Genomic DNA, 25,791 nt, shown 5'->3' with positions numbered 1-25,791 from the left:
CAAAATCAAGAACTTTCAGCAATGCCATTCAATGGCTTATAGATCCAATGGCTCAACAGAGTATAGAAATGGACTGAATTATTGAATAACAGAACAAACTATGCAGCAAAAGGCCTGTGACTGTTGCTATTCATTCCAAAGGTCAATTAGCTTCTTTCATGAATGTTAGAGAAAACATTTCTAAACTGGATAAAATTTTTGAACTAGATATGATGTAATGTCTGTTCTGTGCTAAGATTTTGTTTTATTTAACATGTTCGTTTTTTAATTCTGGATTTTTTGAAACAAATAGGCTACTTTCTATATTGGGAAAATGTTTCAGTAAGTTGTGATTATTTTAAGTTACTTGTAGCTTAAGTACCAGTAATAAAGACAATAACTAATGTTTACTCAATGCTTTAAGATGTAAAAAGCATTGCAGACATATTACAGATTAAAGGCCATCTTGCGATATTAATCTTCTGGTCAAAACTAGCCAAGTTCTGCAATCTTAAGTCAATTTTCTGTGGACCTCAGTTTCCCCATCTGGGAAATTAATGCACCCCAGCTTTAACTTACAAAAATCTTCTTGTGTCCACTTTATAATCACCACCAGCACCCCCAAGATAATGAAAGCATTCAAGTTTAAGTTCCGTTTGCACCGGATCAAGTTATTTTAATGTTGCCTCCACTCACAAACCAACCCAGGGCTCTGCCCAGGTTACGTGGTTTTAAATGCTTGTTGGATCAATGTCAAAAGCTGCTCGTGACAAGCCAGCCTACTCACCTGCAAATCCTCCATCTGCCTTCATGTTTAACCAAGATCCAACTGTCACAAAGCACTTGTCCACTTACCCGGGCTTCTCTCTCTGCATCCAGGGTTCCGCCCACTTGCTCCTGAAGCAAAGCATAGGCTCTCTGCAAAGCCTGGTATTCTCTAGTCAGCTGACAAAACCTTAAGTCTGCCTCTTCTCTGGTTGTGGTCTTAAAAGAACAAAAGGGAAAAGGGAAGAAAAAGAAGGTATTACTTGGTACTAACAATTTCTATGAGCCTTAGTTTTCTCATCTATAAAATGGGATGTTGGTTGGTCTGGAGGACCCAAGATCCCTTTCATGTCTAATTCTATGTCTCTGCCTTTTAGTTTGGCTGAAAATGTCAGCATTTTCCTACATATAACTCCCATTTATTCCACCTTTTGGATCCTTCCACAGAGACAGTCTTTAAAAAGCCTTCCATAGATGCTGGTAGCTTCATTACCTCTCTGCATGTATAAGAAGCTTAAATCCCCATGCAATGAGGAAAATTCAGCACTTTAATTGGGAGATGATTAAAATGAGCCAGCAGATGATAACTTAAATATTACAAAGCTTGGGTGAGCACACTAACATTCTAGAACATGGTACAATGGAGACAGTATTGTACTTTTGGATCAGAAAATCTAGATGTGAATTCTAACATATAACCCCTGACCCCTAGTAGCTGTACAATGTTGAGCAATGTGCTTCATTTCTCTGCTCCTCCCTATCCTCCGTTAAAGTGAAACAAAGGTGCTGCTACATGTGCTATATTCTTCACAGGGTAACCCTGGGAAACACTCCAAGAGGCCACCCAGAATGATGGAGTGACCCTGGACCTGTGGTCGGGACCCATGGTTGGGAATGTTGGATCCAATGTTTACCAGCTGTGCAAATATTGAATCCCCATTTTCCTCAGTTCCTTATTGTAATAAGTAGGTCATAATGGTAATGTGGATTGCATGAGATATTTATAAACATTTAATAAATTCTAGATATTACTGTTGGAAACAGCTAGGTGACATAGTGAATAGAGCACTGGGCATAGAGTCAGGAAGATCTGAGTTCAAATCCAGCCTGAGATAATTACTAGCTGTATGACCACTATTTACCTCAGTAATTCATCTATAAAATGGGGTACATGTTGAAGAAATGGCAAGTCACTTGGGGTCATGTAGAATTGAACAATAATGAATAACAACAATGACAATTAATAATGGTTATTATTAAGCCCATAGCTCTGTTGTGAAGAATGGACTCTTCAACTTTTAAAGCATCAGAGGATGATGAGTTATTGTTGTTTCTCAGCCACTGTCGCTTATTGTATCAGAATTAGGAGGAGGATCCAAAGTTTAAGGTTAAATGCCAACATGAAAGGAAAAACTGAAAGTAAATTGGAAGATCTCACTGATCTACTATAGATTCTATAAAATTTTGAAATACATTGATACCTAAAACTGAAGGAGAAGGAGGAGGAAAGGAGCAAGAGGAAGAAGAAAAAGAGAAAGAGGAGGAAAAGGAGGAAGATGAAGAAGAAAAGGAATAAGATAAAAGGGAGGAAAAGGAGGAGGAGGAAAGGGAAGAATAGGAAAAGGAAAGGGAGAAGAAGAAGGAGAAGGAGAAGAAGATGAAGAAGGAGAAGGAGAAGAAGGAGGAGGAGGAGAAGGAAAAGAAGAAGAAGAAGAAGAAGAAGAAGAAGAAGAAGAAGAAGAAGAAGAAGGAGGAGGAGGAGGAGGAGGAGGAGGAGGAGGAGGAGGAGGAGGAGGAGGAGGAGGAGGAGGAGGAGGAGGAGGAGGAGGAGGAGGAGGAGGAGGAGGAGGAGGAGGAGGAGGAGGAGGAGGAGGAGGAGGAGGAGGAGGAGGAGGAGGAGGAGGAGGAGGAGGAGGAGGAGGAGGAGGAGGAGGAGGAGGAGGAGGAGGAGGAGGAGGAGGAGGAGGAGGAGGAGGAGGAGGAGGAGGAGGAGAAGGAGAAGGAGAAGGAGAAGGAGAAGGAGAAGGAGAAGGAGGAGAAGAAGGAGAAGAAGGAGAAGGAGAAGAAGAGGAGAAGAAGAGGAGAAGAAGGAGAAGAAGGAGAAGGAGGAGGAGAAGGAGGAGAAGAAGGAGAAGAAGGAGAAGAAGGAGAAGAAGGAGAAGAAGAGGAGAAGAAGGAGAAGAAGGAGAAGAAGAAGAAGAAGAAGAAGAAGAAGAAGAAGAAGAAGAAGAAGAAGAAGAAGAAGAAGAAGAAGAAGAAGAAGAAGAAGAAGAAGAAGAAGAAGAAGAAGAAGAAGAAGAAGAAGAAGAAGAAGAAGAAGAAGAAGAAGAAGAAGAAGAAGAAGAAGAAGAAGAAGAAGAAGAAGATTAAGACTCCCTATCTTACTCAGGTTGGAAATAAAGCAGCTACTCATGAGGTCCAATCCTGCTGCTGATCAGATTGAAAGCTTTAACCTGTTTTATTTTTTTGACCTGAGTGGCTTTGTCCCACCTTAGAAAATCTGATGGCCTTCCACTTCCAGGGCTTTCCATAAATTAATCCTAGCCTTATTGTGGACTGCCTCTCATAACTCTAAAGCTAACAGTCTTAGCCTCCCAAGCCAAGCCAGGCATTCTGCTCTCTCCACACATTGCCCTCACTGCCCAATGCGGGCTGTTGATTAATACACAAGGTAGAAATGCCTTATTTCAAAGTATTACACATTTGATTATGATAAAAAAAAGTCCTTAATGAGTAGGGATGATTTTTCAATAAAGCAAATTGGAAACTAGCTGTTATATATTTAAACCTTTTTAAATGGAGATGAAAGACTTTTTAATAGCAACAATAAGAAATAGAAATGAGTCATTCCCTGGATTGAGTCCATGGATAAGGACACTCACACACACACACACACACACACACACACACACACACACACACACACACAATACTTACATCATCCAGGTCTTCCTCTGGTGTTGCTGGTGTCCTATCTGTCCTGTCTGTATTATAAGAGGTTTCAGATAATGTTTCCGAGTCAACTGATTCTTCATCAAATCCAAAAAATGTCTCCACAACATGCTTCTGCAAAGTTAAAATTGCATGTTCTTATTAACAAAGCATTTCACAGAAGAGAGGCAGAAAAAATTAGGAGCACTGGCCTTAGGATAGGCCACAGGTAAGAAAGTCCCCTCAGACATGGATAAGCTGAAGGATTGTGAGCAATGGTTTGTACTTCTGCAAAATATAGATAAGAACGTGGAGATTATTTACCTCATAAGTGTGTTGCAAGGAAGGGCCTTTTGCAAACCTTATATTATTAAGCAAAATGTCGTAGCCTGGCATAAATGGCAGAGAGTTGGCCGTATTCAAGTCTCACCTCTGATACATGCAGCCTGTGATCCAGACAACTCACCTAAACTTCCACACATTCTCTAAAATGAAAAATTGCAGAGAAGGCACTTTCTCCACATTCCCTTACCAGAAACTCACTAATACTAATAAAATCACAAATCCAATGTCTCTTTCTATTATTATAATAAAATTATTTATTTGTTAATATAATTGTATTAAATATATGCTCTATGTAAATATGTAACATATATCACATAATACATATATAATATATATAATATAAAATGATATGTACTATTAATTATATCGCTATCACCAGACTACACTACATGATTGGGGTTCTGCTCCCTCCTATTTGCAGCATTGTCTCACTTGATCCTGACAACAAGCTAAAAGGTAAGTGCTATGACTATCATCCATATTTTATAAATGAAGAAACTAAGGCAGAAACAGTTAAGTAACTTCCTAGCATGCAACAACTAGTATATGATTGAAGCTTGATCTTAACTCAGATCTTTCTCACTTCTTAGCTTTGTGCCCCTAGGCAAGTCACTTAAGATTTTTTTTTTTTTTTTGCTTCAGTTTACTCACACATACAATGAGCTAGAGAAGATAATTGTAAGCCATTCAAGTATCTTTACAAATAAAAGCCAAAATTGGTCATAAAAAGCCAGACACACCTGAAACAAGCTGACAACAACAATAACTTCCTAACTCCCCCACCCAGCATGCTGTCCACTCTGCTAGATGGCTAGAACAATATCAATATTCAGAAAAGGAACATGCAGCAGACCGATTTCTCTATTGAAAAATGACATTATTTTTGTCTGCTGAATAAATCTGACTTTCCTTATTTCCTGAATCTGTCTAGTAATGATCATGGATCCTTTCAGGTCCTGTCATCCAGAGTGCCTCACTGAACAAGCATTAGACATGGGAGGTCAATTCTTGCCTCAGACCCATGTTAGCTAAGAGAGTCACTTCATATCTCTGAGTCTCGGTTTCCTCAGTAATAAATAAAATGGAGATAATAATAGCAATGATATCAAAAGATTTAGTAAGAATCAAATTAGATAACATGCAAAGCACTTTATAAAATTTAAAGCACTATATAAATGCTGGCCACTGTTAGTATTAAAACATTCTCGAGTCCTTTTACTGTAATAATTCAAGTATCTGTGATTCTTATACTTCCCACTTTATATGTTAGCAAATAACTTTCATGGCTAATTGAATCCAAAGAAAAATACTTGGTATCCAGAGATCTAATGGTGACCTTCTTCCATGCCTCCCAAAAGCATGTGCACAAGTGATATTAATGACTAGCATTATTAACCTAGTTTACAGACAACTAAGATATAAAATATTTAGATGATTTCCCTAAATCTAAAAATAAAATCAGAAAGATTGAGATAAAATTCATTTAAGGCAGATTCTAATTTATCAAAAATTATTTTCTTTTGTTTCTAACTCCATTTAAACCTTCAATGATTCAAGTACAAGCTAGAGAAATATATATATATATATATATATATATATATATATATATATATATATATATATATATCATCAATAATATTAACAAAAACACAGAATATAAATTGAATGAAACTGTGGAGATTAACATAACTGGAGCATGGTATCCTCTAAAATATCCCAAAAATTACTTTCAAGAGTCAAAATGGCACAGTAATCAATACATCAAAGTAACTCTCATTTTCACCTCCAAATAACAATTCAATTAGTGCCCTCAAAATATGTCCTGAAAATAGTAGAACCAGCAAACACAGGAGGTGACACAATCTTTGAATCCAAGCAATTTGGAAGATCACCATGAAAGATTTGTCTCACCCATGTAAAGGGGGAAGCATAATCCAGGATAGGAAGCAAGCTCCACCTCAGCCAGCCAGTGGAAGATCCTGAGTATGATGAACCAGGCAAACACCAAGACAAGCACTCACCATGTGTCTCCACATAACTAGGAACATGGGGAGACTCCAGATCTGAGAATTCCCTGTGCTTTAGCACAGCCCCAAGAAAAAGCAATCTCCAAAGAACAGATCTACATGTGTTTCAGTGTAAGCTAGGGAAGAGCAGAAATGCCCCACTGACATCAGCACACATTAGACACTAGCACTCTAGCTTAGCATCAGATAAGCTGCAAGACCTTATAGCCTTCAGCAGGACCAGCCTCTCCCACCCTCATCTGTTTTAGTGAACATGAGAATTCTCTGTGGGCCTCAGGGCAACATCAGTACAGCTCTAGGTAAACAGCCAGGGTCTGCAATTCCCAGCACAAGACACCTGAATCAATGCTCCTTGCACCCCAGGAACAGAGCTGAGATCTGAAAGACAGGGAAAAAGGATACAAAAACAGAGAAGAAAAAAAAAAGAAGAAGAAGCATGTGATCATAAAAAGTTATGACAGTTTCAGAAGACTATCTGAAATATATAATCAAAAGGAGGACCTGGAAAGTATCTTTCAAGAAAATTTTAAGGAAAATTGTCCTGATGTCCTAGGACCAGAGAGCAAAATAGATATTGAAAGGATCCATCAATGACTCAGGAAAGAGTTCCTAAAATAAAAACTCCAGAGATCATTATAATCAAATTTTAGAACTATCAGTTCAAGAAAAAAATACTGCAAATAACCAAAAAGAAACAATTCAAATATCAGGGAGCCTCAATCAGTATTATACAGTATTATATAGCAGCTACAACACTTCAGGAGTCAAGAAACAAGACATTCCAATAGGCAAAAGAACTAGAATCAAAAACAAGAACCATCATTCTTAGAAGTCAATATCTTTATTTAATCTGCTTCAAAATGCTCTTCAACAGTCTCGGTCTCATTTCTTCTTTCAAGAGACCTATCTAAGAGGAACCATCTGAAGTTCCCAAGTACAAGGAAATCTATCACTTCTGGTCAAGGACTCTATATTTCCAATTTTTGTCTTATGAATTCAAGAACTTAAGCTAACATTAGGTCCCAGTCAGCACTCAGAACTTTTCTAGATAAGCAAACACTAATAACATTTATAATGCTTCTGAAACATTACTCCTTATTTGACATCTGAGTTGGGATATTTCTTGTCTTCAAAGAGACAAAAAAACTGGATAGCAGCCCAAAGGTTAAAAAAAAAATGCACCAATTCTGGAGTTGAGGCCTGGGTTTCCACTCCAAATAGATTGCTATTTTGCTGCAATATCTTAGTCAATGCTTTTTCTTCTGAGCCTCATCTTATTCTTGTGTAAAATGAGGGTTTCAAGTCAGCTAATCTTTAATGGTCCTTCCAAAACTATGACTCCATGTTTCTGGGTCCCTATCATGTCTGCCATTACATATTTTAAAAGCCCTTCTGTCTCTCAAAGATTATGTTATATAATCCATCTTGATTTTAACACCATACATTTTATGTTCCATACTAACTGCCATATTCCACATTCTATGCTTCAAGGTCACTTTTTCCTCTAACATTGTAAACCCTAAGATTTCTCCCAGTATTGACATTCTAAAATTTTTGTCTAAGATCAACAATATCCTGGGAAACACCAGTTGCCTCTCATGCCCGAAATATATCATTCCCACACTCCCTACAGAGAGAATCTTTAAGACAGCTCAAGTATAATCTTCTACGCTAGCATCCTCTCTCTTTAAATTGCCTGGCATTGATTTCCTATTGATAATGTATAAAATTATATATGGATTTGATATCTCAAAAATTGAATTTAAATTCCTTGAGGGAAGAGATTTTTTTTTCATTTTTATCACCCTTTGTATCCTCAGCACTCAGCACAATGTAATAGGATCACAGATGTAAAGCCAGAAGGGACCAGTAGACCATCAAGTCCAATCATCTCATTTTACAGATGAGGCAATTAAAGCCCAGTTATATTCAATAATTTCTTGAGGGTCACACAGCTAGTAAGTTCAAATACCTATTTATTATAAAGCATAATTTGAACACAGGTATTCCTGATCCCATGTCAAAGATTTTCTACATTATATTGCGTGCTCTTTTCAGTATTTACATGGTCTGTATTCAATAATTTTGCCAATTATTTACTTAAGACCAAAATTTCTATTCACATGCACAACACACAAAATATGGACTTTCTTTTGTCAAAGCAAACAATACAAACTCTGGAACTGCATTTGTGAGAGTGGGGGGTGGTGATTATGAGATTATATAATGGAAATGCATTGAACATGACAGTCATAAATTAAAATAATCTGTTTTCCTTATAATAGGAGAAAAAAAATTCACAGACAAAAAGCAAACTGTGTCCATATATCCTGCAAGTAGCAAATCCTATAGCATTCTCTGCATCAGTTCCAAGGAATCAAAAGATTTAAATATGATTTAAACAAATGAATATACATTCTAGTAAATGCATCTTCTACTGATGGGCTTAAGACATAATCAATTCTTCCATTCTCCCCCATTTTCAAGAGCATATAATAAAAAGAGGGATCTGGTTCACCTGATGAATTATACATATTGCTAATTTTAAAAATCTTTTTAATTTAGAAAGAAAAGCTGTAGATATGTATATATATACACTAAGCTTATGAAAATAAAGAAAATATTATCCTTATATGATAACATATATCCTTATGAAAATAAAAAAAAATCAAATTGGTTACAAATATATCCAAACCATGAAAATATTTTCATATGTAAAATTGATTTTTCAAATAAGGAACAAAATGTTCCCTATCACTGATTGCAAAATACTAACATGCAATAATAAATTGTAATTTATATGAATTTAAAAGAGTGAAATTTTGTAGAATAAAATTGGTAGTTCAACCATCACATACTAATAAAATCAATATTTTTACTCAAATTTCATAACCTTGGAATGTAGCATCATTTTTTTGGTGCTGAAATGCTATGGGTATTTTATTTCTTGTAAACACCACTAATTGCCATGTCTCAAAGGACCGTTCCTTGTTTGTTGTTCCACTGACTGGTTGTCATGCTGCACTAGGGTGGCTACATTCATTAATGACAACCTTATGAATCATTGTCAAGGAACATACTTTCCAACCCATTACTGCATGTTAGCTCCCCTCATAACCATCAATTATACCTCTATCAACCCTTCTGGGTGTGAAAGGTTAAGTACTCAATTACCAAGAAGTAAAAGCGACTATTTTTAACTTCTAGGACTAAGAAATGCAGATTTGTATATATATATATGTATATGTATGTATATATATATAAATGTATATGTATGTATATGCATGTAGAGAAAACATACATATGTACATATACATATGTTTGTATATATGTGTGTGTACACACATATATATACATGTGTATGTGTATTTCTGTATATATATTATTTATGCATACATATGTATAAAGAGAAATATGTTTATACAGCACGCGCTCACACATTTTAAAGATTTGATATTAATTAAAATAATAGGCCTTCAAAGTTCAAAATCATGTACTTAACAAAAATGAACTCTTCCAGGCACACAATAATATGAAATAAATATAAAATATCCATATATATAGTTTTAACAAAAATTACATGCTAATAATCATTTTCATAAATGAGATTTGGATATTATTATAAAATAAATATTTGCAGCTGACTCTTTACAGAGTGAATACCCCGATTTTTCCTAGGCCTAGAGAATTAAGAGCTAGAAGGGATATCTTCCTGTAGCACAAAGGGAAATAGGACCAAAGCAAACTGACTTGACACCAAAAACCTATTCATGGAATTTGCATCTTAAAGGGACCAAGGCCCATTTAGTCCAATTATATAGATGTGGATAATGAGAATCAGATAGTCTGAGGAACTTATCTAAGGTCATAGAGGCATTTAAACAGCAGAGCCAGGACTTCTATGACCCAAATTCAGTGTTCTTCCTACAAAGAAAGCTGAAATATAAATGCAGTGATTTCCTTTGATCATTTAGATGAATTAAATATATTACAATATTCTTCAACGCCCTTCAACTGCAAGGTAACTTTTACCTCACTTTGATTTTCCAAGTAGAAATTACATACATTAAAATTGAAAATAAACATCTCCTTAGGGGGAAAAATCCTTTTGATAAAGGCAAACAACTTGATGAGGGGAGAAAAAAACTGCCTTAAAACATGTTTGAACATCCAAATTATGCTTTTTGAACTTTAAACCCATTCTAGCTCCATTCAAGAAGTACCTCTGCTCTGACCTTCATAAATAGATCATGAGGCCTTTCCTACAGTATTAAGAATAATGTCATTGCAGGCCATAAATCACTGTCTTGTCCAAGATTTGTCCCCATTTTAAAAAATCTACATTAGTAAGAAAAAAAAAAAAAAAACCCAACAGCTTAAAGGATGTTTTCTCTCACTATCCACGCCTGAAACGTACTAATGTAAAAATTCTTAACACAGGAAATGAACAAAGAGCAGGCATCCAGCACGTGAACAATAAATACTCTTCATTTCTATGAAGCCCATTTGTGATCCCTTTCCTTTTGTGCATCCCGTATTAATCAAATCTTTCTTAATGGGAAAAGCTGCCACATCAAATCAATCTCATTTCACTGAAACACACAAGGCAGCACAGGCAGCCCGACACCAGCCATCCACAGACGGCTTCTTACCTTCGTGTTTATAGGTCATTTCTTGGCAACCAGAAAAATAGAGACACACCAGGGCACAGAGACAGAGGAAAAATGAGAAGTATAATACAAATAGGATATATTCCATAGTGCAAAGTTGTCTGCAAGGTACGTGTTAATTTAGCATATGCTCTTTTCTAAAAGCCACATAACTGGACTGAATCTTTCAAGTTTTTCACGATCTCTTTAGAAGAAACTCCAAAACTCCAGTCTTCCCCCAGTTCCTTATCATTATATCTTTATCATATAATATGCATCCCTTGCAATTTTGCTTGCTTAGTGCTTCACTGTAAAGTTCTGGGAACTGATATGAAGGATGCAGGCACACTTAAGTCAGAAGAAGATGCTTGCTCATGGAATGGCTGGCAGGCAGCGAGTCCAGTTGGTGTGCTTCAGTCTGTGCGCTTTTGCTGCTGGCAGGACCCATAAAGAATAACACCCAGGTGCATTGGCTGCAAGAGTTTTTCTGTTCAGTGCCTTTTCACATGGAGGACTCTGACCTCCTCCACAACCTTCATCTCACAAAGACCTGAACGAGTTGTCAGCAATAATGCTCCATGCCCTGAAACCTCCCTGTGGGGATTACAGATGGGTGCCATCGGGAGCCACTCTAGCAACAGTAACCTGCTTGGGGTGCTCTGACTCCATTAGGTACTAAAGGAAAAAGGAAGGGTTTTGTTTACTTATTTATCTATATGACAGTAGATGGGGACAAGGGGCAGGGGAGATTTTCAGGGTGATTTTCAAATATGTTTCATTGTGAACTCTTTTGTCTGCAACTGACATAACTAGAACTTATTTATCCTGTTTGACTTTAGGCAGGCCCTTAAGCAAAAAAATCTTAGAAGAGAAAATAACTGTTATTAAAAGTAACTTTAAGAATCACTGAGGGACAATTAATAAGGATATTACTTTGTAGTCATGAGCATCTGAGTACAAAGGCCATCTTTGGCACATTCTACTATGTGTTACCTTAACCAAGTCATAGCCTCTCAGGGACCCAGAAAACTCATTATGATTATAAATTGAAGAACAAATGCTGTTCAAAGAAGTGATCGAAACCAAACAAATAAACAAAATCAACCGAACACAATTTCCAATAGCCTCTGCTGATCCCCATTAAAAAGAAATAAAGAATTTCACTTGAAAATTATTAAAGGATCTTGGGAGCTTCTGGAAAGGATCCCATTGACCATGTAGTCCCACACTTCCCAGATATTAGGAGGGCACTGACATCTAGAGAAGAAAATGAACTGTCCAAACTCATCCAGCTACCAATTGGCAGACAAGGATTTCAATCCAGATCTTTAGACTCCAGAGACACCTCTAAGGAGTGGTTTTTAGTAGGGGCTTGAAGTCATCCAGTTAAAGGCAATGAGCTATTTCTTGAAATAGTTAATCTCATTTTTAGTCAACTCTAATTGAAGGCAAGCCCTTCCCTAGTTGGAGTTGCATTTTTCTCTCAGGAAATTTCATCAAGTGGTCCTAGGTTCTTACTCACTGTCATTTTGACAATGAGCACATGACTTTTCCTCTCTGGACCTCAGGTTGCTCATCTCCCAAATAAGGGGATTTGATTTTAAAATGTTTTTCTTTGAGTTTTCCTTTGTGACACGGCTAATATAGAAATGTGCTTTGTATGACTTCACATGTATAATTGCATTGTTTTGCTTGCCTTCTTGAGGGCTGAGGGAAGCGGGAGGAAGGAGAAAATTTGGACTTCGATGTTTTTAAAATAAATGTTAAAAAAAATTAAGTGCATAGAGAAATATCTAAAAAATGTATATTGTAAGAAAATAACATTAATATTAAAATAAATTAAGTTAATCTATAATTAATTAATATAAATGTTTAAATTTATAATTAAGTAACACTTTTTTTTTCAAAATAAGGGAATTGGACTAGCTGACCGTCAAGTTTCCTCTAAATCTTTAATCTGGGTGGAATATTACTGCTTCATAAGGAATGATGAACATGAAAAATTCAAAGAAATGAAGAAGACTCATAGAAATGATCTAGAGTAGACAGAAGAAGAACATACATGTTGATTACAGCAATATGGTCAAATCCCACATGGAATGGCAGCAAAACTGGTCAAAGACAATCATCAATATTAGTATCATGCAGCCAAAGGTAAGGGATTCCCTGCGGCTTTCTGGTAACTATCAATAAACTATGGGGGCTGCTGTCCCATAATTTCAAAATCTTCCAATCATTTATCTCATGTCAGAACACAATCACTTCTCCTGCTCAGGAATCAATTCATTTTAGTTTCTGTATTCTGAAATTTAGCATGGTGCCTGGCCAGGAAGAAATAATAAATGCTTATTAATTTATTGATGGATTGATAGCCCTGCCCTAATATAGTGTCTGGCATAAAGTACGTACTTAAGAAATGCTTGTTGAACTGATTCAACTTGAAATTCAGAGAACGTCTCCCCAAAGATACAAATGTATATGCAACACGTATTAATGGTTTATTTCACTATTTCTTATGAGTGCCAAATCAAAGAGTTCGCTATATTAAAACAAAATTACCACTTTAAAATATATATTAATATATAAACAGATGATTTGGAAACAAAAATAAAAGAAGAATGGTGATGTTTTTATTACTATGTTGCAGGGCTCTGTGGATTTAACTAAATCATATCTATGTGACATGATTCAAGAGGGAGCAGCAGCAGTAACAGTATCATTATCTTTCCTCATCTTCTTAACGCTTTAAGTTTGATGGGGAATCTTTGTATCCTTCGAGATACTTTCCTCAAAGGTGTGGAGATCAATAAGCCTTTGCTGAATTAAAGGAAGCGTGATTCAGAAATGAATTTCAGCTCAGAATCAACAAGGAAGATGCTTGATTTGCAAACTGAATTTCCTACTTTATATTCTGGAATGGGGCCTCAGAGAGCAATTCTGGCTCTGAAGAACAGTAAGGTCTGGGGCTTGTTGTAAGGCTTGGCCTGGGGTGGGGGGAGGCAGGCCTTTCTGGGAGAATTCTACAGATTTCATAATAGAACAATGTATAGCAACTCTTTTTTATAGTACCATAGCACACTATGGTAGTATTTATCTATTGTACACTAGAAGCATGTCGTTGGCACAAGGGAGGAAGCACTGGACTTAGAACCAGGAAGACTCATCTTCCCAAGCTCAAATCCAGCCTCAGAGACTCATTAGCTATGTGATCCTCAGTAAGTCACTTAATGCTGTTTGCCTCAGATTCTTATTTGTAAAATGAGCTGGAGAAGGAAATGGAAAAAAAAAAAAACAAATAAACAAAAAAGCCCACTCTGATATCTTTGTCAAGAAAAGCACAAATGGGTCATAAAGAGTCAGAAATGATTCAAAAAACTAACCACAAAAATTGAGTAATGGCTAAACAATTTCTGCTGTATGAATGTAATTTAATTTCATTGTACCATAAGAAGAGATGAAATAGGAGGATGCTGAAAAAAGAGATCTAAATGAACTAGTGAAGAGTGGATGAGCAGAACTGGAAGGGGAACAATTTGTATTTAACATTATAAAGAAAATCCATTTTTAAAGGTTCAAGATTTCTGAACAATAAAATATAAAACATAATTTCAGAAGGCCAAGGATAAAGCTACTTATCTCCTGACAAAGAGATGATAGACACATATGGAGAATGAGACATCTTTTGGACATGGTTAACATTTGAATCAATGGTTTGTTTGATTTTGCGTATTTATTACAAGAATTTTCTTTTTTTCTAAATTGGAGAGATGAGAGGGGAAGAAAGTAGAAGATGGATTTTTAAAAATTAGCTATAAGGAGCAGCTATGTGGAACAGTGGATAGAGCACCAGCCCTGAAGTCATTTCGACCCGAGTTCAAATCCAGTCTCAGATACTTAATATGTCCTAGCTGTTTTATCCTGGGCAAGTCACTTAACCTCAATTGCCTCAGCACAAATAAATAAATACATAGAGAGAGAGAGGAAGAGAGAGAGATAAATAAATGAATGAATAAATGAATACATAAATAAATAAGTATAAGAAAAAGGAAACAGTAGACGTTTTCAATGATTTCTGATAGAAATAATTTTGCAAGATCAATATTACTTGCTGCTGACAGAGAATAGTGCAATTCAAAAAATCAAACGTTCATACTGTCCAAAGAGACTTGGGAAGACACACGATGCTATAGCTCCCCCTCTGCTCACTGTTCTCCCCATTACAATAGGCAAAAGCATATCACTGCAAGTCAGGCTGACGTGATGCTCAGAAATCAGGTGGTCACAAGAGATGTCTAGATAGAGTGTTACACTGGTCACAAAGCATTCACAGATGGGCAGGCGGGCTCTAAAACACTGAGCAGATCTCTTCTGGGCAAGTCTGAGGATGCAGTGAGCAGAATAAACACATGATGGCCTCCTAGTCCCAACAAAGTACCAAACTCTAAGAATTCTTGAATGATGCACAGTAGGCAAATTCAGGTTCAACTCTAATGGATCTGTCTACAATCTATCATCTGTCTACACCAGATTTAGGGCTACAAAGATAAAATGAAATGGAACCCTTTAGCCAAAAGGAGCTCACGTCAGCAATGAAAATAGGGCAATGTCAGACTAGTCTCCATCTTGCTAGAAAACTAGAAGGCTCGTTCATAGGACAAAAGAAAAGGACTCGAGGGTGGGGGATAAGAGCATAAGTGGGCATTTAGAGGACACAACATGAACAATGTATCAGAGAGTCAATTAGGGATAATGGCCACCACTGCTAGGAGTAGCTAGATGATGCACTAGATAGAGCACCAGACAGGGAGTCAGGAAGACCTGGATTCAAATCCAGCCTCAGATTAGCTGCATCACCCTGGATAAATCACTTATCCCTATTTGTCTCAATTTCCTCATCTGTCAAATAAACTGGAGAAAAAAATAGCAAACCACTCCAGTATTTTGCCATGAAAATCCTAAATTAGATCATGAAAAGTCACACATGACTGAAAACAACTGAGCAACCATTGCCATGCAGCCATGGGAGCTTCATTAAGGTTAAATAACACAAATGTGTTTGTTCCAATCAACAGCTTTCAATTGGTGCTTTAGATTACAAATGCAGACCAATGATTATTAAATATTATTATTTATTAAATTATATATATGTGAAGTATCAAATATTATTATTAAATATTAAATATAGTTCTCATAACACTAGAAACACTGCCTAACATTAACTGTTTTCTCATGTCTTGATTTTATTTTCATGAAACAGATTTTACAAATGGCTTTAAGACAGGTGTTCTTGACCTTAACATTTACAAAGTGGAATTTCTATATGATTGGCTTACACTGTAATGTTGTGCATTTTATTTTACATATTTCAAAAATGTTATACTGTGAAAAGGTCAATGGGTTTCACTGAATTGCCAGAAGGACAGAAATAAGACTAAGGATTCTGGCTCTAAGAGAATCTCCGTGCGACGTCCCAAGAGCATCAATCCAAAACTTCACTAGGCAACCTTGCACCATCCTATCTAGTCAAAAAGGCTTATGAAACAAGAGAGTGTATGGGCTTCCTTGGGAGGCTAGCCAAGCATCTTGCTCGCTTAGGAGCTTCCAAGTACTAACTTTAGTCTACCAAGAAAGCCTTGTAAGATAAGAACCTGAGAGAGCCTTGAATACTACACAATGTTCTGTCAGCCGAGACTCTGTTGCTAAGAGAAAAGTTTCAGGAAAATGGAAGGACAGTATTTTCCAGAGGAATTCTATCTCCCTTCCACTATGCCCACCTCTCCTCCCCAATCTTTTATTTCTAAGAGATAGTGGGTCTCATTTTGGCTATCCAATTACATGGCACAGAACGGATGGAATATAAATTTTAATCACTTTGAAATATCAATGATTTAAATTCTGGATTTAAATTTACATGCCCTGAGACTTAAAAATATAACATTTCGGTATGACTTTCCATCAGTAAATCATAACAAATGGGTCACATAATATGGTAAAGAATTTAGGCTTCTTTCTGACATCTCAGAAGCTTCAGAACTGTCTGAAAAAATGCAGACACTTGCTTATTTAGTCCATTAGGTCTCTTCTAAGACTATTTCATTTCTTTCATAGCATAAAGACATAATCATTTCTATTTAATGTATAACTGTCTTATAAAACTGAAGGCAGCAGATGAGCTCCAACATGACACTAACCAAAACAACCGTCTAAGAATCCCAAAGACTGAGAATATCCATGTCTGTAATATGCCTTTAGCAAAGACAATGCATTTAAAATTGAAAGCCATTAATTGAGTAAATTTTAATATTTTCTCTCTCAGGAGAATTTATGAGTCTGGATCTATAGAGGTAAAGTTACGGCTGAGTGAGGAGGGAGTGTGGGTAGGACTGCAATATCAATATGCCATTCTATCAAGCCAGCCTGCCCACCTCCCACCCCTAAGAAGCAGTCTCTGTCTGATACAGATTACTTGCCAGGCAAATTAATAATCTGAGGACAATGTGTGCTTTTCACTCTATGTTTCTTTCTGTCCCCTCCTCATGCTGCTCCTCCCTAGCCTCTGCACCCCACTCCATCAGCTTAGAGCTGCTGCCCTGAACTGGGTTTTATGGTTCCCTCCAAGGTAGGCGCCTTATAGGAGTAAACTTTTCTTGGATCAGACCTAAGCAGGATATTTAGCTTACGAAGCTTGCCCCTTGCTTCTTCTTCTACTCCCCGCCCCACGATGTGTCCGTAAACACAAATATGCTATTTGTTTTTGCCTCTGTCAAGGGCCAGGACATGAGCACAGCTCCAGCAGGTACCCCACGGCCCAGGGCTGTGCATTTCAGGACTGAGCCCACCAGCTGATGGCCAAGTCCTGGGGGATATCTCACCTTTGGCAGTTTGGGCAGTCTTTTGTGTCTCTTCAAGCGCAATAAACGTTCTCTTTCCTAGAAGGAAATAAAGGAGGCCATTTTAAAAACTTGAATTAAACAAGGAAAAAAAAAAAAAAAAAAAACTTGCTGATTTTGCCTTGAGGCAACACTAGTCTCAAAGCTCTGTAATGTTTCTTGTTTCACTATTTTCTAGGCTCCCACAAATGATTTCATCTCTCTCAGAATAAACAGCAAAATCACATCGTGACTTTGCCACACAGGCTTGTCTAAAATGTTGGTAGTGGGCCCCTAGATTTTTCAGTGGATAGAGCACTGGCCCTGGAGTCAGAAGGACCTGAGCTCAAACCTGGCCTCAGATGCTTAACACTTACTATCTGTGTGACCCTAGGCAAGTCACTTAACCCCAACTGCCTTGTCCCTCCTCCCAAAGAGTTAAAAAAAAAATAAAATGTTGGTAGCTTAACATCTTTTACATGATTCCATATATGTAATTGATATAGTATTTGCCTTCTCATTGCGTGGAGTAGAAAGGAGGGAGGGGATCTGAAACTCAAAATTTAAAAAGAAAAAAAAGCTTAAAAATAAAGGATAAAAATATGAAAAGTAAAATGTGAACAATAAATAAAATGTTGGCAGCTAAGATTGCCTATTTTTCTAATAAACTTTTTTAAATTTCAGTCATGAAAAAGCCCCCATCCAAAACATAATTCCTGCCAGGAAAACAATAACATTTTAATAATTTTAGCTTGAGGGCCCCCATAGATGTCTTGAAGATAAATGTTCTTTTTCTTGGTCTCAAATTTATTTTTACAAGGTCAAAGATACACAGGGGCCTCTGTGTATGGGAGCAAGACTAAATGAGACACTCATGTCCACACTAAGTCAAAGCTATTTATCTTCTAAGGGCAAAACACTAGAGAAATACATAGTTGCTCAGTGGACATTCAAGACTCTGCCTGGAAGAAGAAAAAAAAGATTAAAAAAATCCTCGGTATGAAGTAGGACCCTGAACTATTCGAGATTAAAAAGCAATGCAGACTAGAAGAATTGTGCATGTGTTTAACATATATTGGATTTCTTGCCATCTAGGAAAGGGGTGGGGGAAAGGGAAGGAAAAGTTTAGAACAAAAGATTTTGTAAGGGTGAATGCTGAAAATTATTCATGTATAGATTTTGAAAATAAAAGCTTTAATTTTAAAAAAGCAATACAGAAGCATTTGTGTTCTGTTTTCCTTAAAAAAAAAAAGAATGTCTCACATTTCTATTTTCATCATAATATCTAATACTTTCTAAGACTTGAAAAGAAATTTACATGAATTATTTCTTTTTATCATCACAGCAAGCCTACAAGGGATTGTCTTATTATCATCTCCATTTTACAGGTGAGGAAACTGAAACTAAGAGAAGCTGAGTAATTTGCGCAGGATCATATAGCTCAGCAAGTTTCTGAGGCAGGATTTGAACTCGATTCTTCCTAACTCTAAGTTCAGTTTGCTAGCCTTCTATGCAAGACTACCTTCAGTAGCACTAATAACCTTCAGCTTCATGGAGCAGGCCCCTACAACTCACTGAAAAAAGATAGGGTGGCACACTCAGGAAATGTCAAAGGTGACACTTTGACCCGATATCTTCACATCTTCATGACTTCAAAGCCACACTGCCTCTGTCATGAAATGATTATTCATTGCAATTCTCAATTTAGTATGAATTTTATGGAAAAGCAAAGAACAATGTGTCCTTAAATGATCTGATTTCACTGGTTCCTAAGAATAGGATATAACACAGACATTAATGTTTTACTTTCACTTCCTATCAACACAACTATTCTCAAGCTAGGGATCAGGGACCCCAGGACATCCTCAAGAACCTTTTAAGAAATTCACAAAGGTCAAAACTACTTTTATGATAATACTAATATAGGTTTTTTCCTATGCAGTAAATATCAACAAATATAACCCACACAAATGAAAGCTCTTTCAGGGGGAAGGTCATTAATAACTTTTAAGAACATAAAAAGATCTTGAGACAAAAAAAAAAAAAAAAAAAAAAAAAAAGTTTAACAATCACTCTACTAGCACATTCTATTCCAAATCTGACTCCAAATCTGCATCGGCGTCAGTACCATGGAGAGATCGTCGATCACTAGCTGCTGCTCCATAACCTGAAGTCTCAAGAATTCAATTTCTTGTTCATCCCGGGTAAGGCTGAGATCATTCAAGGAAGTGTGACGTTTCAAAGAGGCCTGGGCAGACAACTTTTCTTTCTGGGAAAAAATAGAGAAATTACAAATTGATCCAGATTTAACTTTTAGACATAATGGACACAGATTTTCACGCAACAAGTCTTCAAAATGGTTGTAATTCAAAGGCCATGTGCTTAAAAAAAAATTGTAAGTGACAGTCTTCTTGAACAAGAGTTTCCTCAAGGCAGCCTGGCAAATTATGGGAGATAAGGAATACATAATAACATACATCTTGTATGTTTGAGTTGCCAACACATTAACTATTTTCACCAAGTATTCTCTATATATTATCCTCTAAATTATACTCCTAAGAGTTACCTGAGGATCAGACAAGTGTAGTGAATTTCTCATAGTTATACAAATAAGAAAGGTCAGGGCAGGGTTTGAAGTCATATATTCAAGACTCTATTCTTACATATTTGTTGAAATGCAATTATCCACATACTTTGAAAGACTTACCATTTCTACATTTTCCCTTGTGAGATTCTTGATTTTTTCTTCCATCCTTTGTATACTTTGTAACAAGTCATCATTTTTCTTCATCATTCTCTTATTTTTTTCAACCAAAGGCTTCAGCTGAACTTCTGTTTCACGAGAACGTTTCAACTAGGGTTGTAAACAAAGGGAGAGAAATGACCAAATAAATTTAAGTCCTAAAGATGTGGGCTGAGAGGCTTTTGAAAAGAAATACTAAAAGATTCATACTGGTTGAGATGTAGAAGGAACCTTGGGGACTGTCTAGCTCTACACATTTTATAAGGAATGACATCAAGGCCCAGAAACAGTGACTTGTATAATCATCCAGCTATTCCAGAACCATGCACAAATCACAAGAACCTAAACAACAAATTGAACCTATGATTTGTCTTCCATCAGCACCATGTTCTAGACATTTGAGCAAACCAGCCAAGAATGAGAAACAAAGTCTGCTATACATGAAAGAATAAGAGCTATGGGATTTTGACACACTTAACCTTATTCGGGTCCTTTGTTTCTCTCCTCCCCTCTCCCTCTCCATTTTTCCTGTCTCTGTGTTCCTCTGTGTCCCTCTCTTTTTGTTCCTCTTTCTCCATCTGTCTTTTTCTTTCTGATCCTATCAGCAAGCTTAAGAGCTGGTGCTTTATTCACTATGCCAACTAGCTGCCCCCCTTTATCTTATTTTTTAATGTGCATATGTGTGTGTGGTGGGGTGTGTGTGTGTATGGAGGGATACTGACTCAAATGTCCACGCTGTAGTTTCATCAGTGTCAGGAATTTCAGTGGAGAAATACCCTCCACCTCTGCAGATAAAAACCTCATTTTTAACTTATGATTTTTAAAAAGTTGCGTGAGGAAATTTAAAGTTAAATGATCTGCCCAAAATGCTAGGATGCATCAGAGACAAAAGCTTAAATGTCTATGATTCTAAACACTGCCACATTATGGCAGCTGCCTCTATCCGATTATTGAGAAGAACTAAATTAGAAATCAACTGGAAATGATGACATGAAATCAAATTTCTATCTTCCAGTTGTCATCAGAGTACTTATACTTACTTCAATAATGGTTGGGAATCAAGGGGGAGGGGTGATAAATGTAAGAGAAGAGAGAAAGGGTGAGAGGCAATGAGAGAAAAAAAAGGAAGGAGGGAGAGGGAGAAAAAGAGAAAAGAAGAAAGAGAGAGAGAGAGGGAAGGAGAGGGGGGCACACAGACAGAAATACCTGTGTATCTGACTGATAAGAAATTACTCAATAGAAATAAACATACATTTACTGTTCCATTTCAGACACTACACATATCTAATTCCCTCTCTTTTCCTTAAAGCCTCTCAGTTTTGTCCAAAGTAGAATTTCTCTAAAAGAAGCCTTTAAAAGAGCCCCAGGAAGCTTTGATAGAAGAAATGTTTAAAACAATGTTTCTAACATTTAAAATGTTATAGATCATGGATCAAGAACTGTGAAAATCTGATTCTATATTTTTCATTTAACAACCTCAAGAAACCTGAAAAAATCATCTAACTCTTAGGAGTTTCAGTTTCCACATCAATTAAACAAAATAAAAGTAATAATCCCCAACTTCATCTATCTGTTATAATGATCAAATGCTTTGTTAGGGTAAAAATCTTCATACAAATGGAGAGTATCATTTCAATGGTTGAGTTAATTGGGAAGACATTTTCTCATAACCTCATAGCACTTATTTTGGGTCAGAAGGAAATTTAGATGTCATCTACGCTAGTTTTACTTCCTCATTTTACAGATAAGGAAACTGAGATCCAAAGAAGTTTGGTGACTTGGCCAAGATCACACAAGTTATGTATCAAACTGATTTTAGGCCAGCGTCCTTGATCTTCATATCCAAGGCCATTTCTACTTCACCACAATGTATTTTCTTCATCTCTCTCTATAAATATTTTAGGATCATGGTCGCCATCTTAAAAAAATAATAATTCCTCTTTCTCTGTAACTCCCTATAATCATTTTTTCCCTCTCCTCCCCTTCACTGTCCGATTGCTGCACACATTTTTTCCCCTCTCTCCCTTTACTCTCTCACTACCCACTCACTTCTCAGTACCATCAGTCTCTTCCTACTTCATTACTAAAAGAGAATTGCAGTATCTAGATTTCTTACATATTAATTAAAAGTAATTTGTATAATCTAAGTGATAAAGAGAGTTAAATAATAACTTCATTTTTATTTACATCATTTATTATATCAAATAACAATACTAACCCTAAATGCTTAATCCGTGTTAACTAAACAAATAAATATCCCTCTCATTGTCTCCCCATTGTAATATTCCCACCTTCTTGAAGATAGAATCTTTTCAGCCTACATTTTATTATCATTAAGGCCAAAAACTGAGTTGTACAGAGTAATCATTTAAAGACTATTTATTGAAATGGATTGAACTATACTACCTTCAGTATCCATGAGAGCTAAATGAAATAATTTAGCTTTATGGAGCCCACTAAGAAAAAGAACCGACAATTCCCTTTGTTATCTCTAGGACAATAATATTCCATTATGTTCCCATATTCATCCATTCCCCAATTGACAAGCATCTCTTCATTCTCCATATTTATACTTAAAATATATTTATGTATGTTATATATATATGTATATATATTATGTAATATATATATATATTATATATAGTATATATATAAAATATATTTATATATGTTTATACATATGACATTTTCCTTTTTTTATTTGATTTCTTTGGGATACAGATCGAGTTGGAATATTGTTGGGTTAATGGACATGCACAGCTTTATAGTCCTTTGGGCATGGTTTCAAATTGTTCTCCAAAGTCGCTGGACTAGTTCACAGCTTTACCCACACTGTATTATATGCACACCATGACTCAGATCAAGACATTTCTCTACCTAATCTTTTGGTGTGGTCATTTAGCTTTTGTTTAATAATATGTCCAAGTCATTTGCCATTCCAATAGTCAATGGTTCTAATTTATGATAAACATATTTTCATTAATCTGTTTTCCAAGAAATATCAACTATCCTGAATTAACTTGACTTTCTATCTAATAAAATGCCATCTGCACCAGCAGAAATTGATTTACCAGTTCATTTCTCTCATCTGCTAACAGGGTATTTCTATCTTCAAGCTTCCGGATTACTGCATTGAGTTCGGCAATTTTTAATTGAAATCTCCGCACATCTCTTTCATCCATATGCTGATCCTTAAAAAAAAAAAAAATTAAAATTAAAAAGAAAAAAAGAATACTGACAACTTCCTAATTACAAAGTGATCAAAAAATTTATAATTTAGCCTTCAAAATGATTTCCCTATTGTTCCTACTCTAATCTATCCTATAAACCATTATCAGAGACAATTTTACTAAGATACAACTCCAGTGGTGTCACCATCCTGTTTAAAATTCTTCAATGACACCCCAAAGAATAAAATGAAATTTCCCCAGTTTGGCATTCAAGTTCTTTCCACAATCTGGCTCCACACTTGCCTTTCCAGCCTCCTTTCAGACTTTGTTCCTGCCAAAAAGCACACTTTTCCATTCCTTGAAATTATTTCTTAATTTCTCATCTGTGAGCTTTTGCCATCCCCTCCTCTACCTCTAGAATTTTCCAAGGGACACTTTGTCCATGAAACCTTTTTCCTAATGTGTCCAAATAAAAGTAATCTTTATCTCTACAAATCTCTTGTGGCACATTGGGCCTTTTCGAGGAAATTCTAATAATCTCATGGAATATGGAATAGCCCCGATTCCAACATTAATTCATTTTGTGTCCTTGGACAAGCCACTCTCTCTCACTAAGGTTTTGGTTCCTCATCTGTGAAATAACATAATAATTATTTTATAATAATAAAATAATTAATAATAAGTATATGTTTATAATCTATAATGATGTATATATGTATTATACATATTACATATATATGTGCGTATATATAATGTATATGCATGTGTACATAAATTTAAATAACACTTTAAATTTTGCAGTGCCTTACAAGAATCTTATAAGGAAGATGCTATTATTAGTCCCATAGGAAGAGATAAACTAAGGCTGAAAGAGATTCTGTGACTTTCCGGGGTCACACACACAGTCTGTGGTCACACACACACACACACACACACACACACACACACCCCCTCTAATAAGTGTCTGAGAAAGGTTTTAAACACAAGTAGTACTGAGTTGTAGGTTGCTAGGTAGGGCAATGTATAGAGTACTAGACATGAAGTCCAGAAGGCCTGGGTTCAAATCCAGCCTGAGATACTTGCTCATTATATTGCCTTGAGCAAATTGATCTACCATTTAACTACCTACCTCCTCAGTCATAAAATGGGGATAATAATAGCACTCCATCCCAGAGTTGCTATAAGGATCAAGGGAAGTACTGGTAAAGCGATCAATCCAATGCCTGGTCCACAGGAGCCTCTTATTTAAAGTCTTGCCTTCTTCCTTTCTTATTTACTGACTCTAAAACCTGAGGCACATCTGATTCTCTCTGCCATCTAGCTGCCTCAGAAGTTACAAGAATCAAAAGTTACTTACATAAGTAAGTTTGTAGCAGGAAAGTGCCATATAAATGGGAGTTATTATTACCGCTCCCACATGATTCCTAGCTTGTTTTGGCGTTCTTGTTATACCTGCCGTATTTCCCCAAATAAAGGTATGCTTGTGAAGGGGGGCAAGGGCCATCCCTTCTTCATTTAGTATCTTCTCCGGCACCTTGTAAGGTGCTCAGAAATGTTTATTGTGAATAGAAGAATGAATTTTTTAAAAAATCAGAAGACTAACAATAAATGTAATGGACACCACCTGGCACATGGTAGGTGCTATATAAATGCTTTGTCCCTCTTCCCTCCCCAAATTCTGTCAATGAGAGCAAACACACACACACACACACACACACACACACACACAGATACACACATGGTACCTTGTACATGACAGATTTTTGACAAAAGGCTTGGATGAATGATGAAAGAACAAGTCACGCCAGACCCCAAAGCCTTACCGAGAAGCCCATCAACTCAGAGATGTCTCCAATTCCCCCTGGAAGCTCTTTCTTTGGGCTACTGTGGTAACGCTCGGCTTCTCTGACCTGCACCAGCTGCTCATCCAAGGCCTCTTTCTGAAGAAGTAACTTCTGGGTATGGCCTGCCTGCACACCCAGATCCTTTTCCAAGGCCAGGATCACTCTGTCTTTGCCTTTTATCTCATCCATCTGGAGAAGAAGGAGAACAGGTTAGAACTGTAATCATAAAAAGGACAATTTGTGCCTTCATTGGTACCATAGATAGGGGCAAATTTGCCTACACCACGAGCTAAGTAAGCTAATGTTCCTGAAAGAGAAATGATGGTGGCTCGGCTTTCCTATCAAGAGGAATCCGAAGTTCAGAGTTCGAGTCCTAGCTCGACTACTCAACAGTTCTAGACTGTTAGCGAAAAGACCGCTTTGCTTACTATAAATATGTGTTTAAGGAAGATTGTATCATAATTAGAAG

General features: G+C 36.5%; 2 protein-coding genes across 4 annotated transcripts in view; both read right to left on the bottom strand.

Annotated features, from left to right (window-relative positions):
- Nucleotides 1-25,791, bottom strand: part of JAKMIP1 (janus kinase and microtubule interacting protein 1) — a 224,442-nt gene that overhangs the window by 64,930 nt on the left and 133,721 nt on the right. For all 3 annotated transcript variants that reach the window (XM_074275077.1, XM_074275075.1, XM_074275076.1), the window contains 7 exons: nucleotides 25,302-25,511; nucleotides 23,380-23,499; nucleotides 20,273-20,419; nucleotides 19,694-19,834; nucleotides 17,569-17,625; nucleotides 3,682-3,810; nucleotides 835-963 (listed from right to left, as the gene is read on the bottom strand). In XM_074275077.1, coding sequence (XP_074131178.1) covers nucleotides 835-963; nucleotides 3,682-3,810; nucleotides 17,569-17,625; nucleotides 19,694-19,834; nucleotides 20,273-20,419; nucleotides 23,380-23,499; nucleotides 25,302-25,511 — 933 coding nt within the window. The remainder of the gene's footprint in view (nucleotides 1-834; nucleotides 964-3,681; nucleotides 3,811-17,568; nucleotides 17,626-19,693; nucleotides 19,835-20,272; nucleotides 20,420-23,379; nucleotides 23,500-25,301; nucleotides 25,512-25,791) is intronic.
- On the bottom strand, nucleotides 9,419-13,954 carry LOC141546911 (uncharacterized). The gene has a single exon (XM_074275078.1). It carries the CDS (start codon nucleotides 10,803-10,805, stop codon nucleotides 10,632-10,634), a length of 174 nt encoding a protein of 57 aa, XP_074131179.1. The 5' UTR covers nucleotides 10,806-13,954; the 3' UTR covers nucleotides 9,419-10,631.

The sequence above is a fragment of the Sminthopsis crassicaudata genome, chromosome 6 (genome assembly GCF_048593235.1).
Source record: "Sminthopsis crassicaudata isolate SCR6 chromosome 6, ASM4859323v1, whole genome shotgun sequence".
Classification (NCBI taxonomy): domain Eukaryota; kingdom Metazoa; phylum Chordata; class Mammalia; order Dasyuromorphia; family Dasyuridae; genus Sminthopsis; species Sminthopsis crassicaudata.
The sequence above is the reverse complement of the archived record's forward strand: the minus strand, read 5'-3'. Positions and strand labels throughout refer to the sequence as shown.

Excerpts from the sequence above, each read along its gene's own strand:
- LOC141546911 (XM_074275078.1), bottom strand. The coding sequence starts at position 10,805 with ATGGAATATATCCTATTTGTATTATACTTCTCATTTTTCCTCTGTCTC.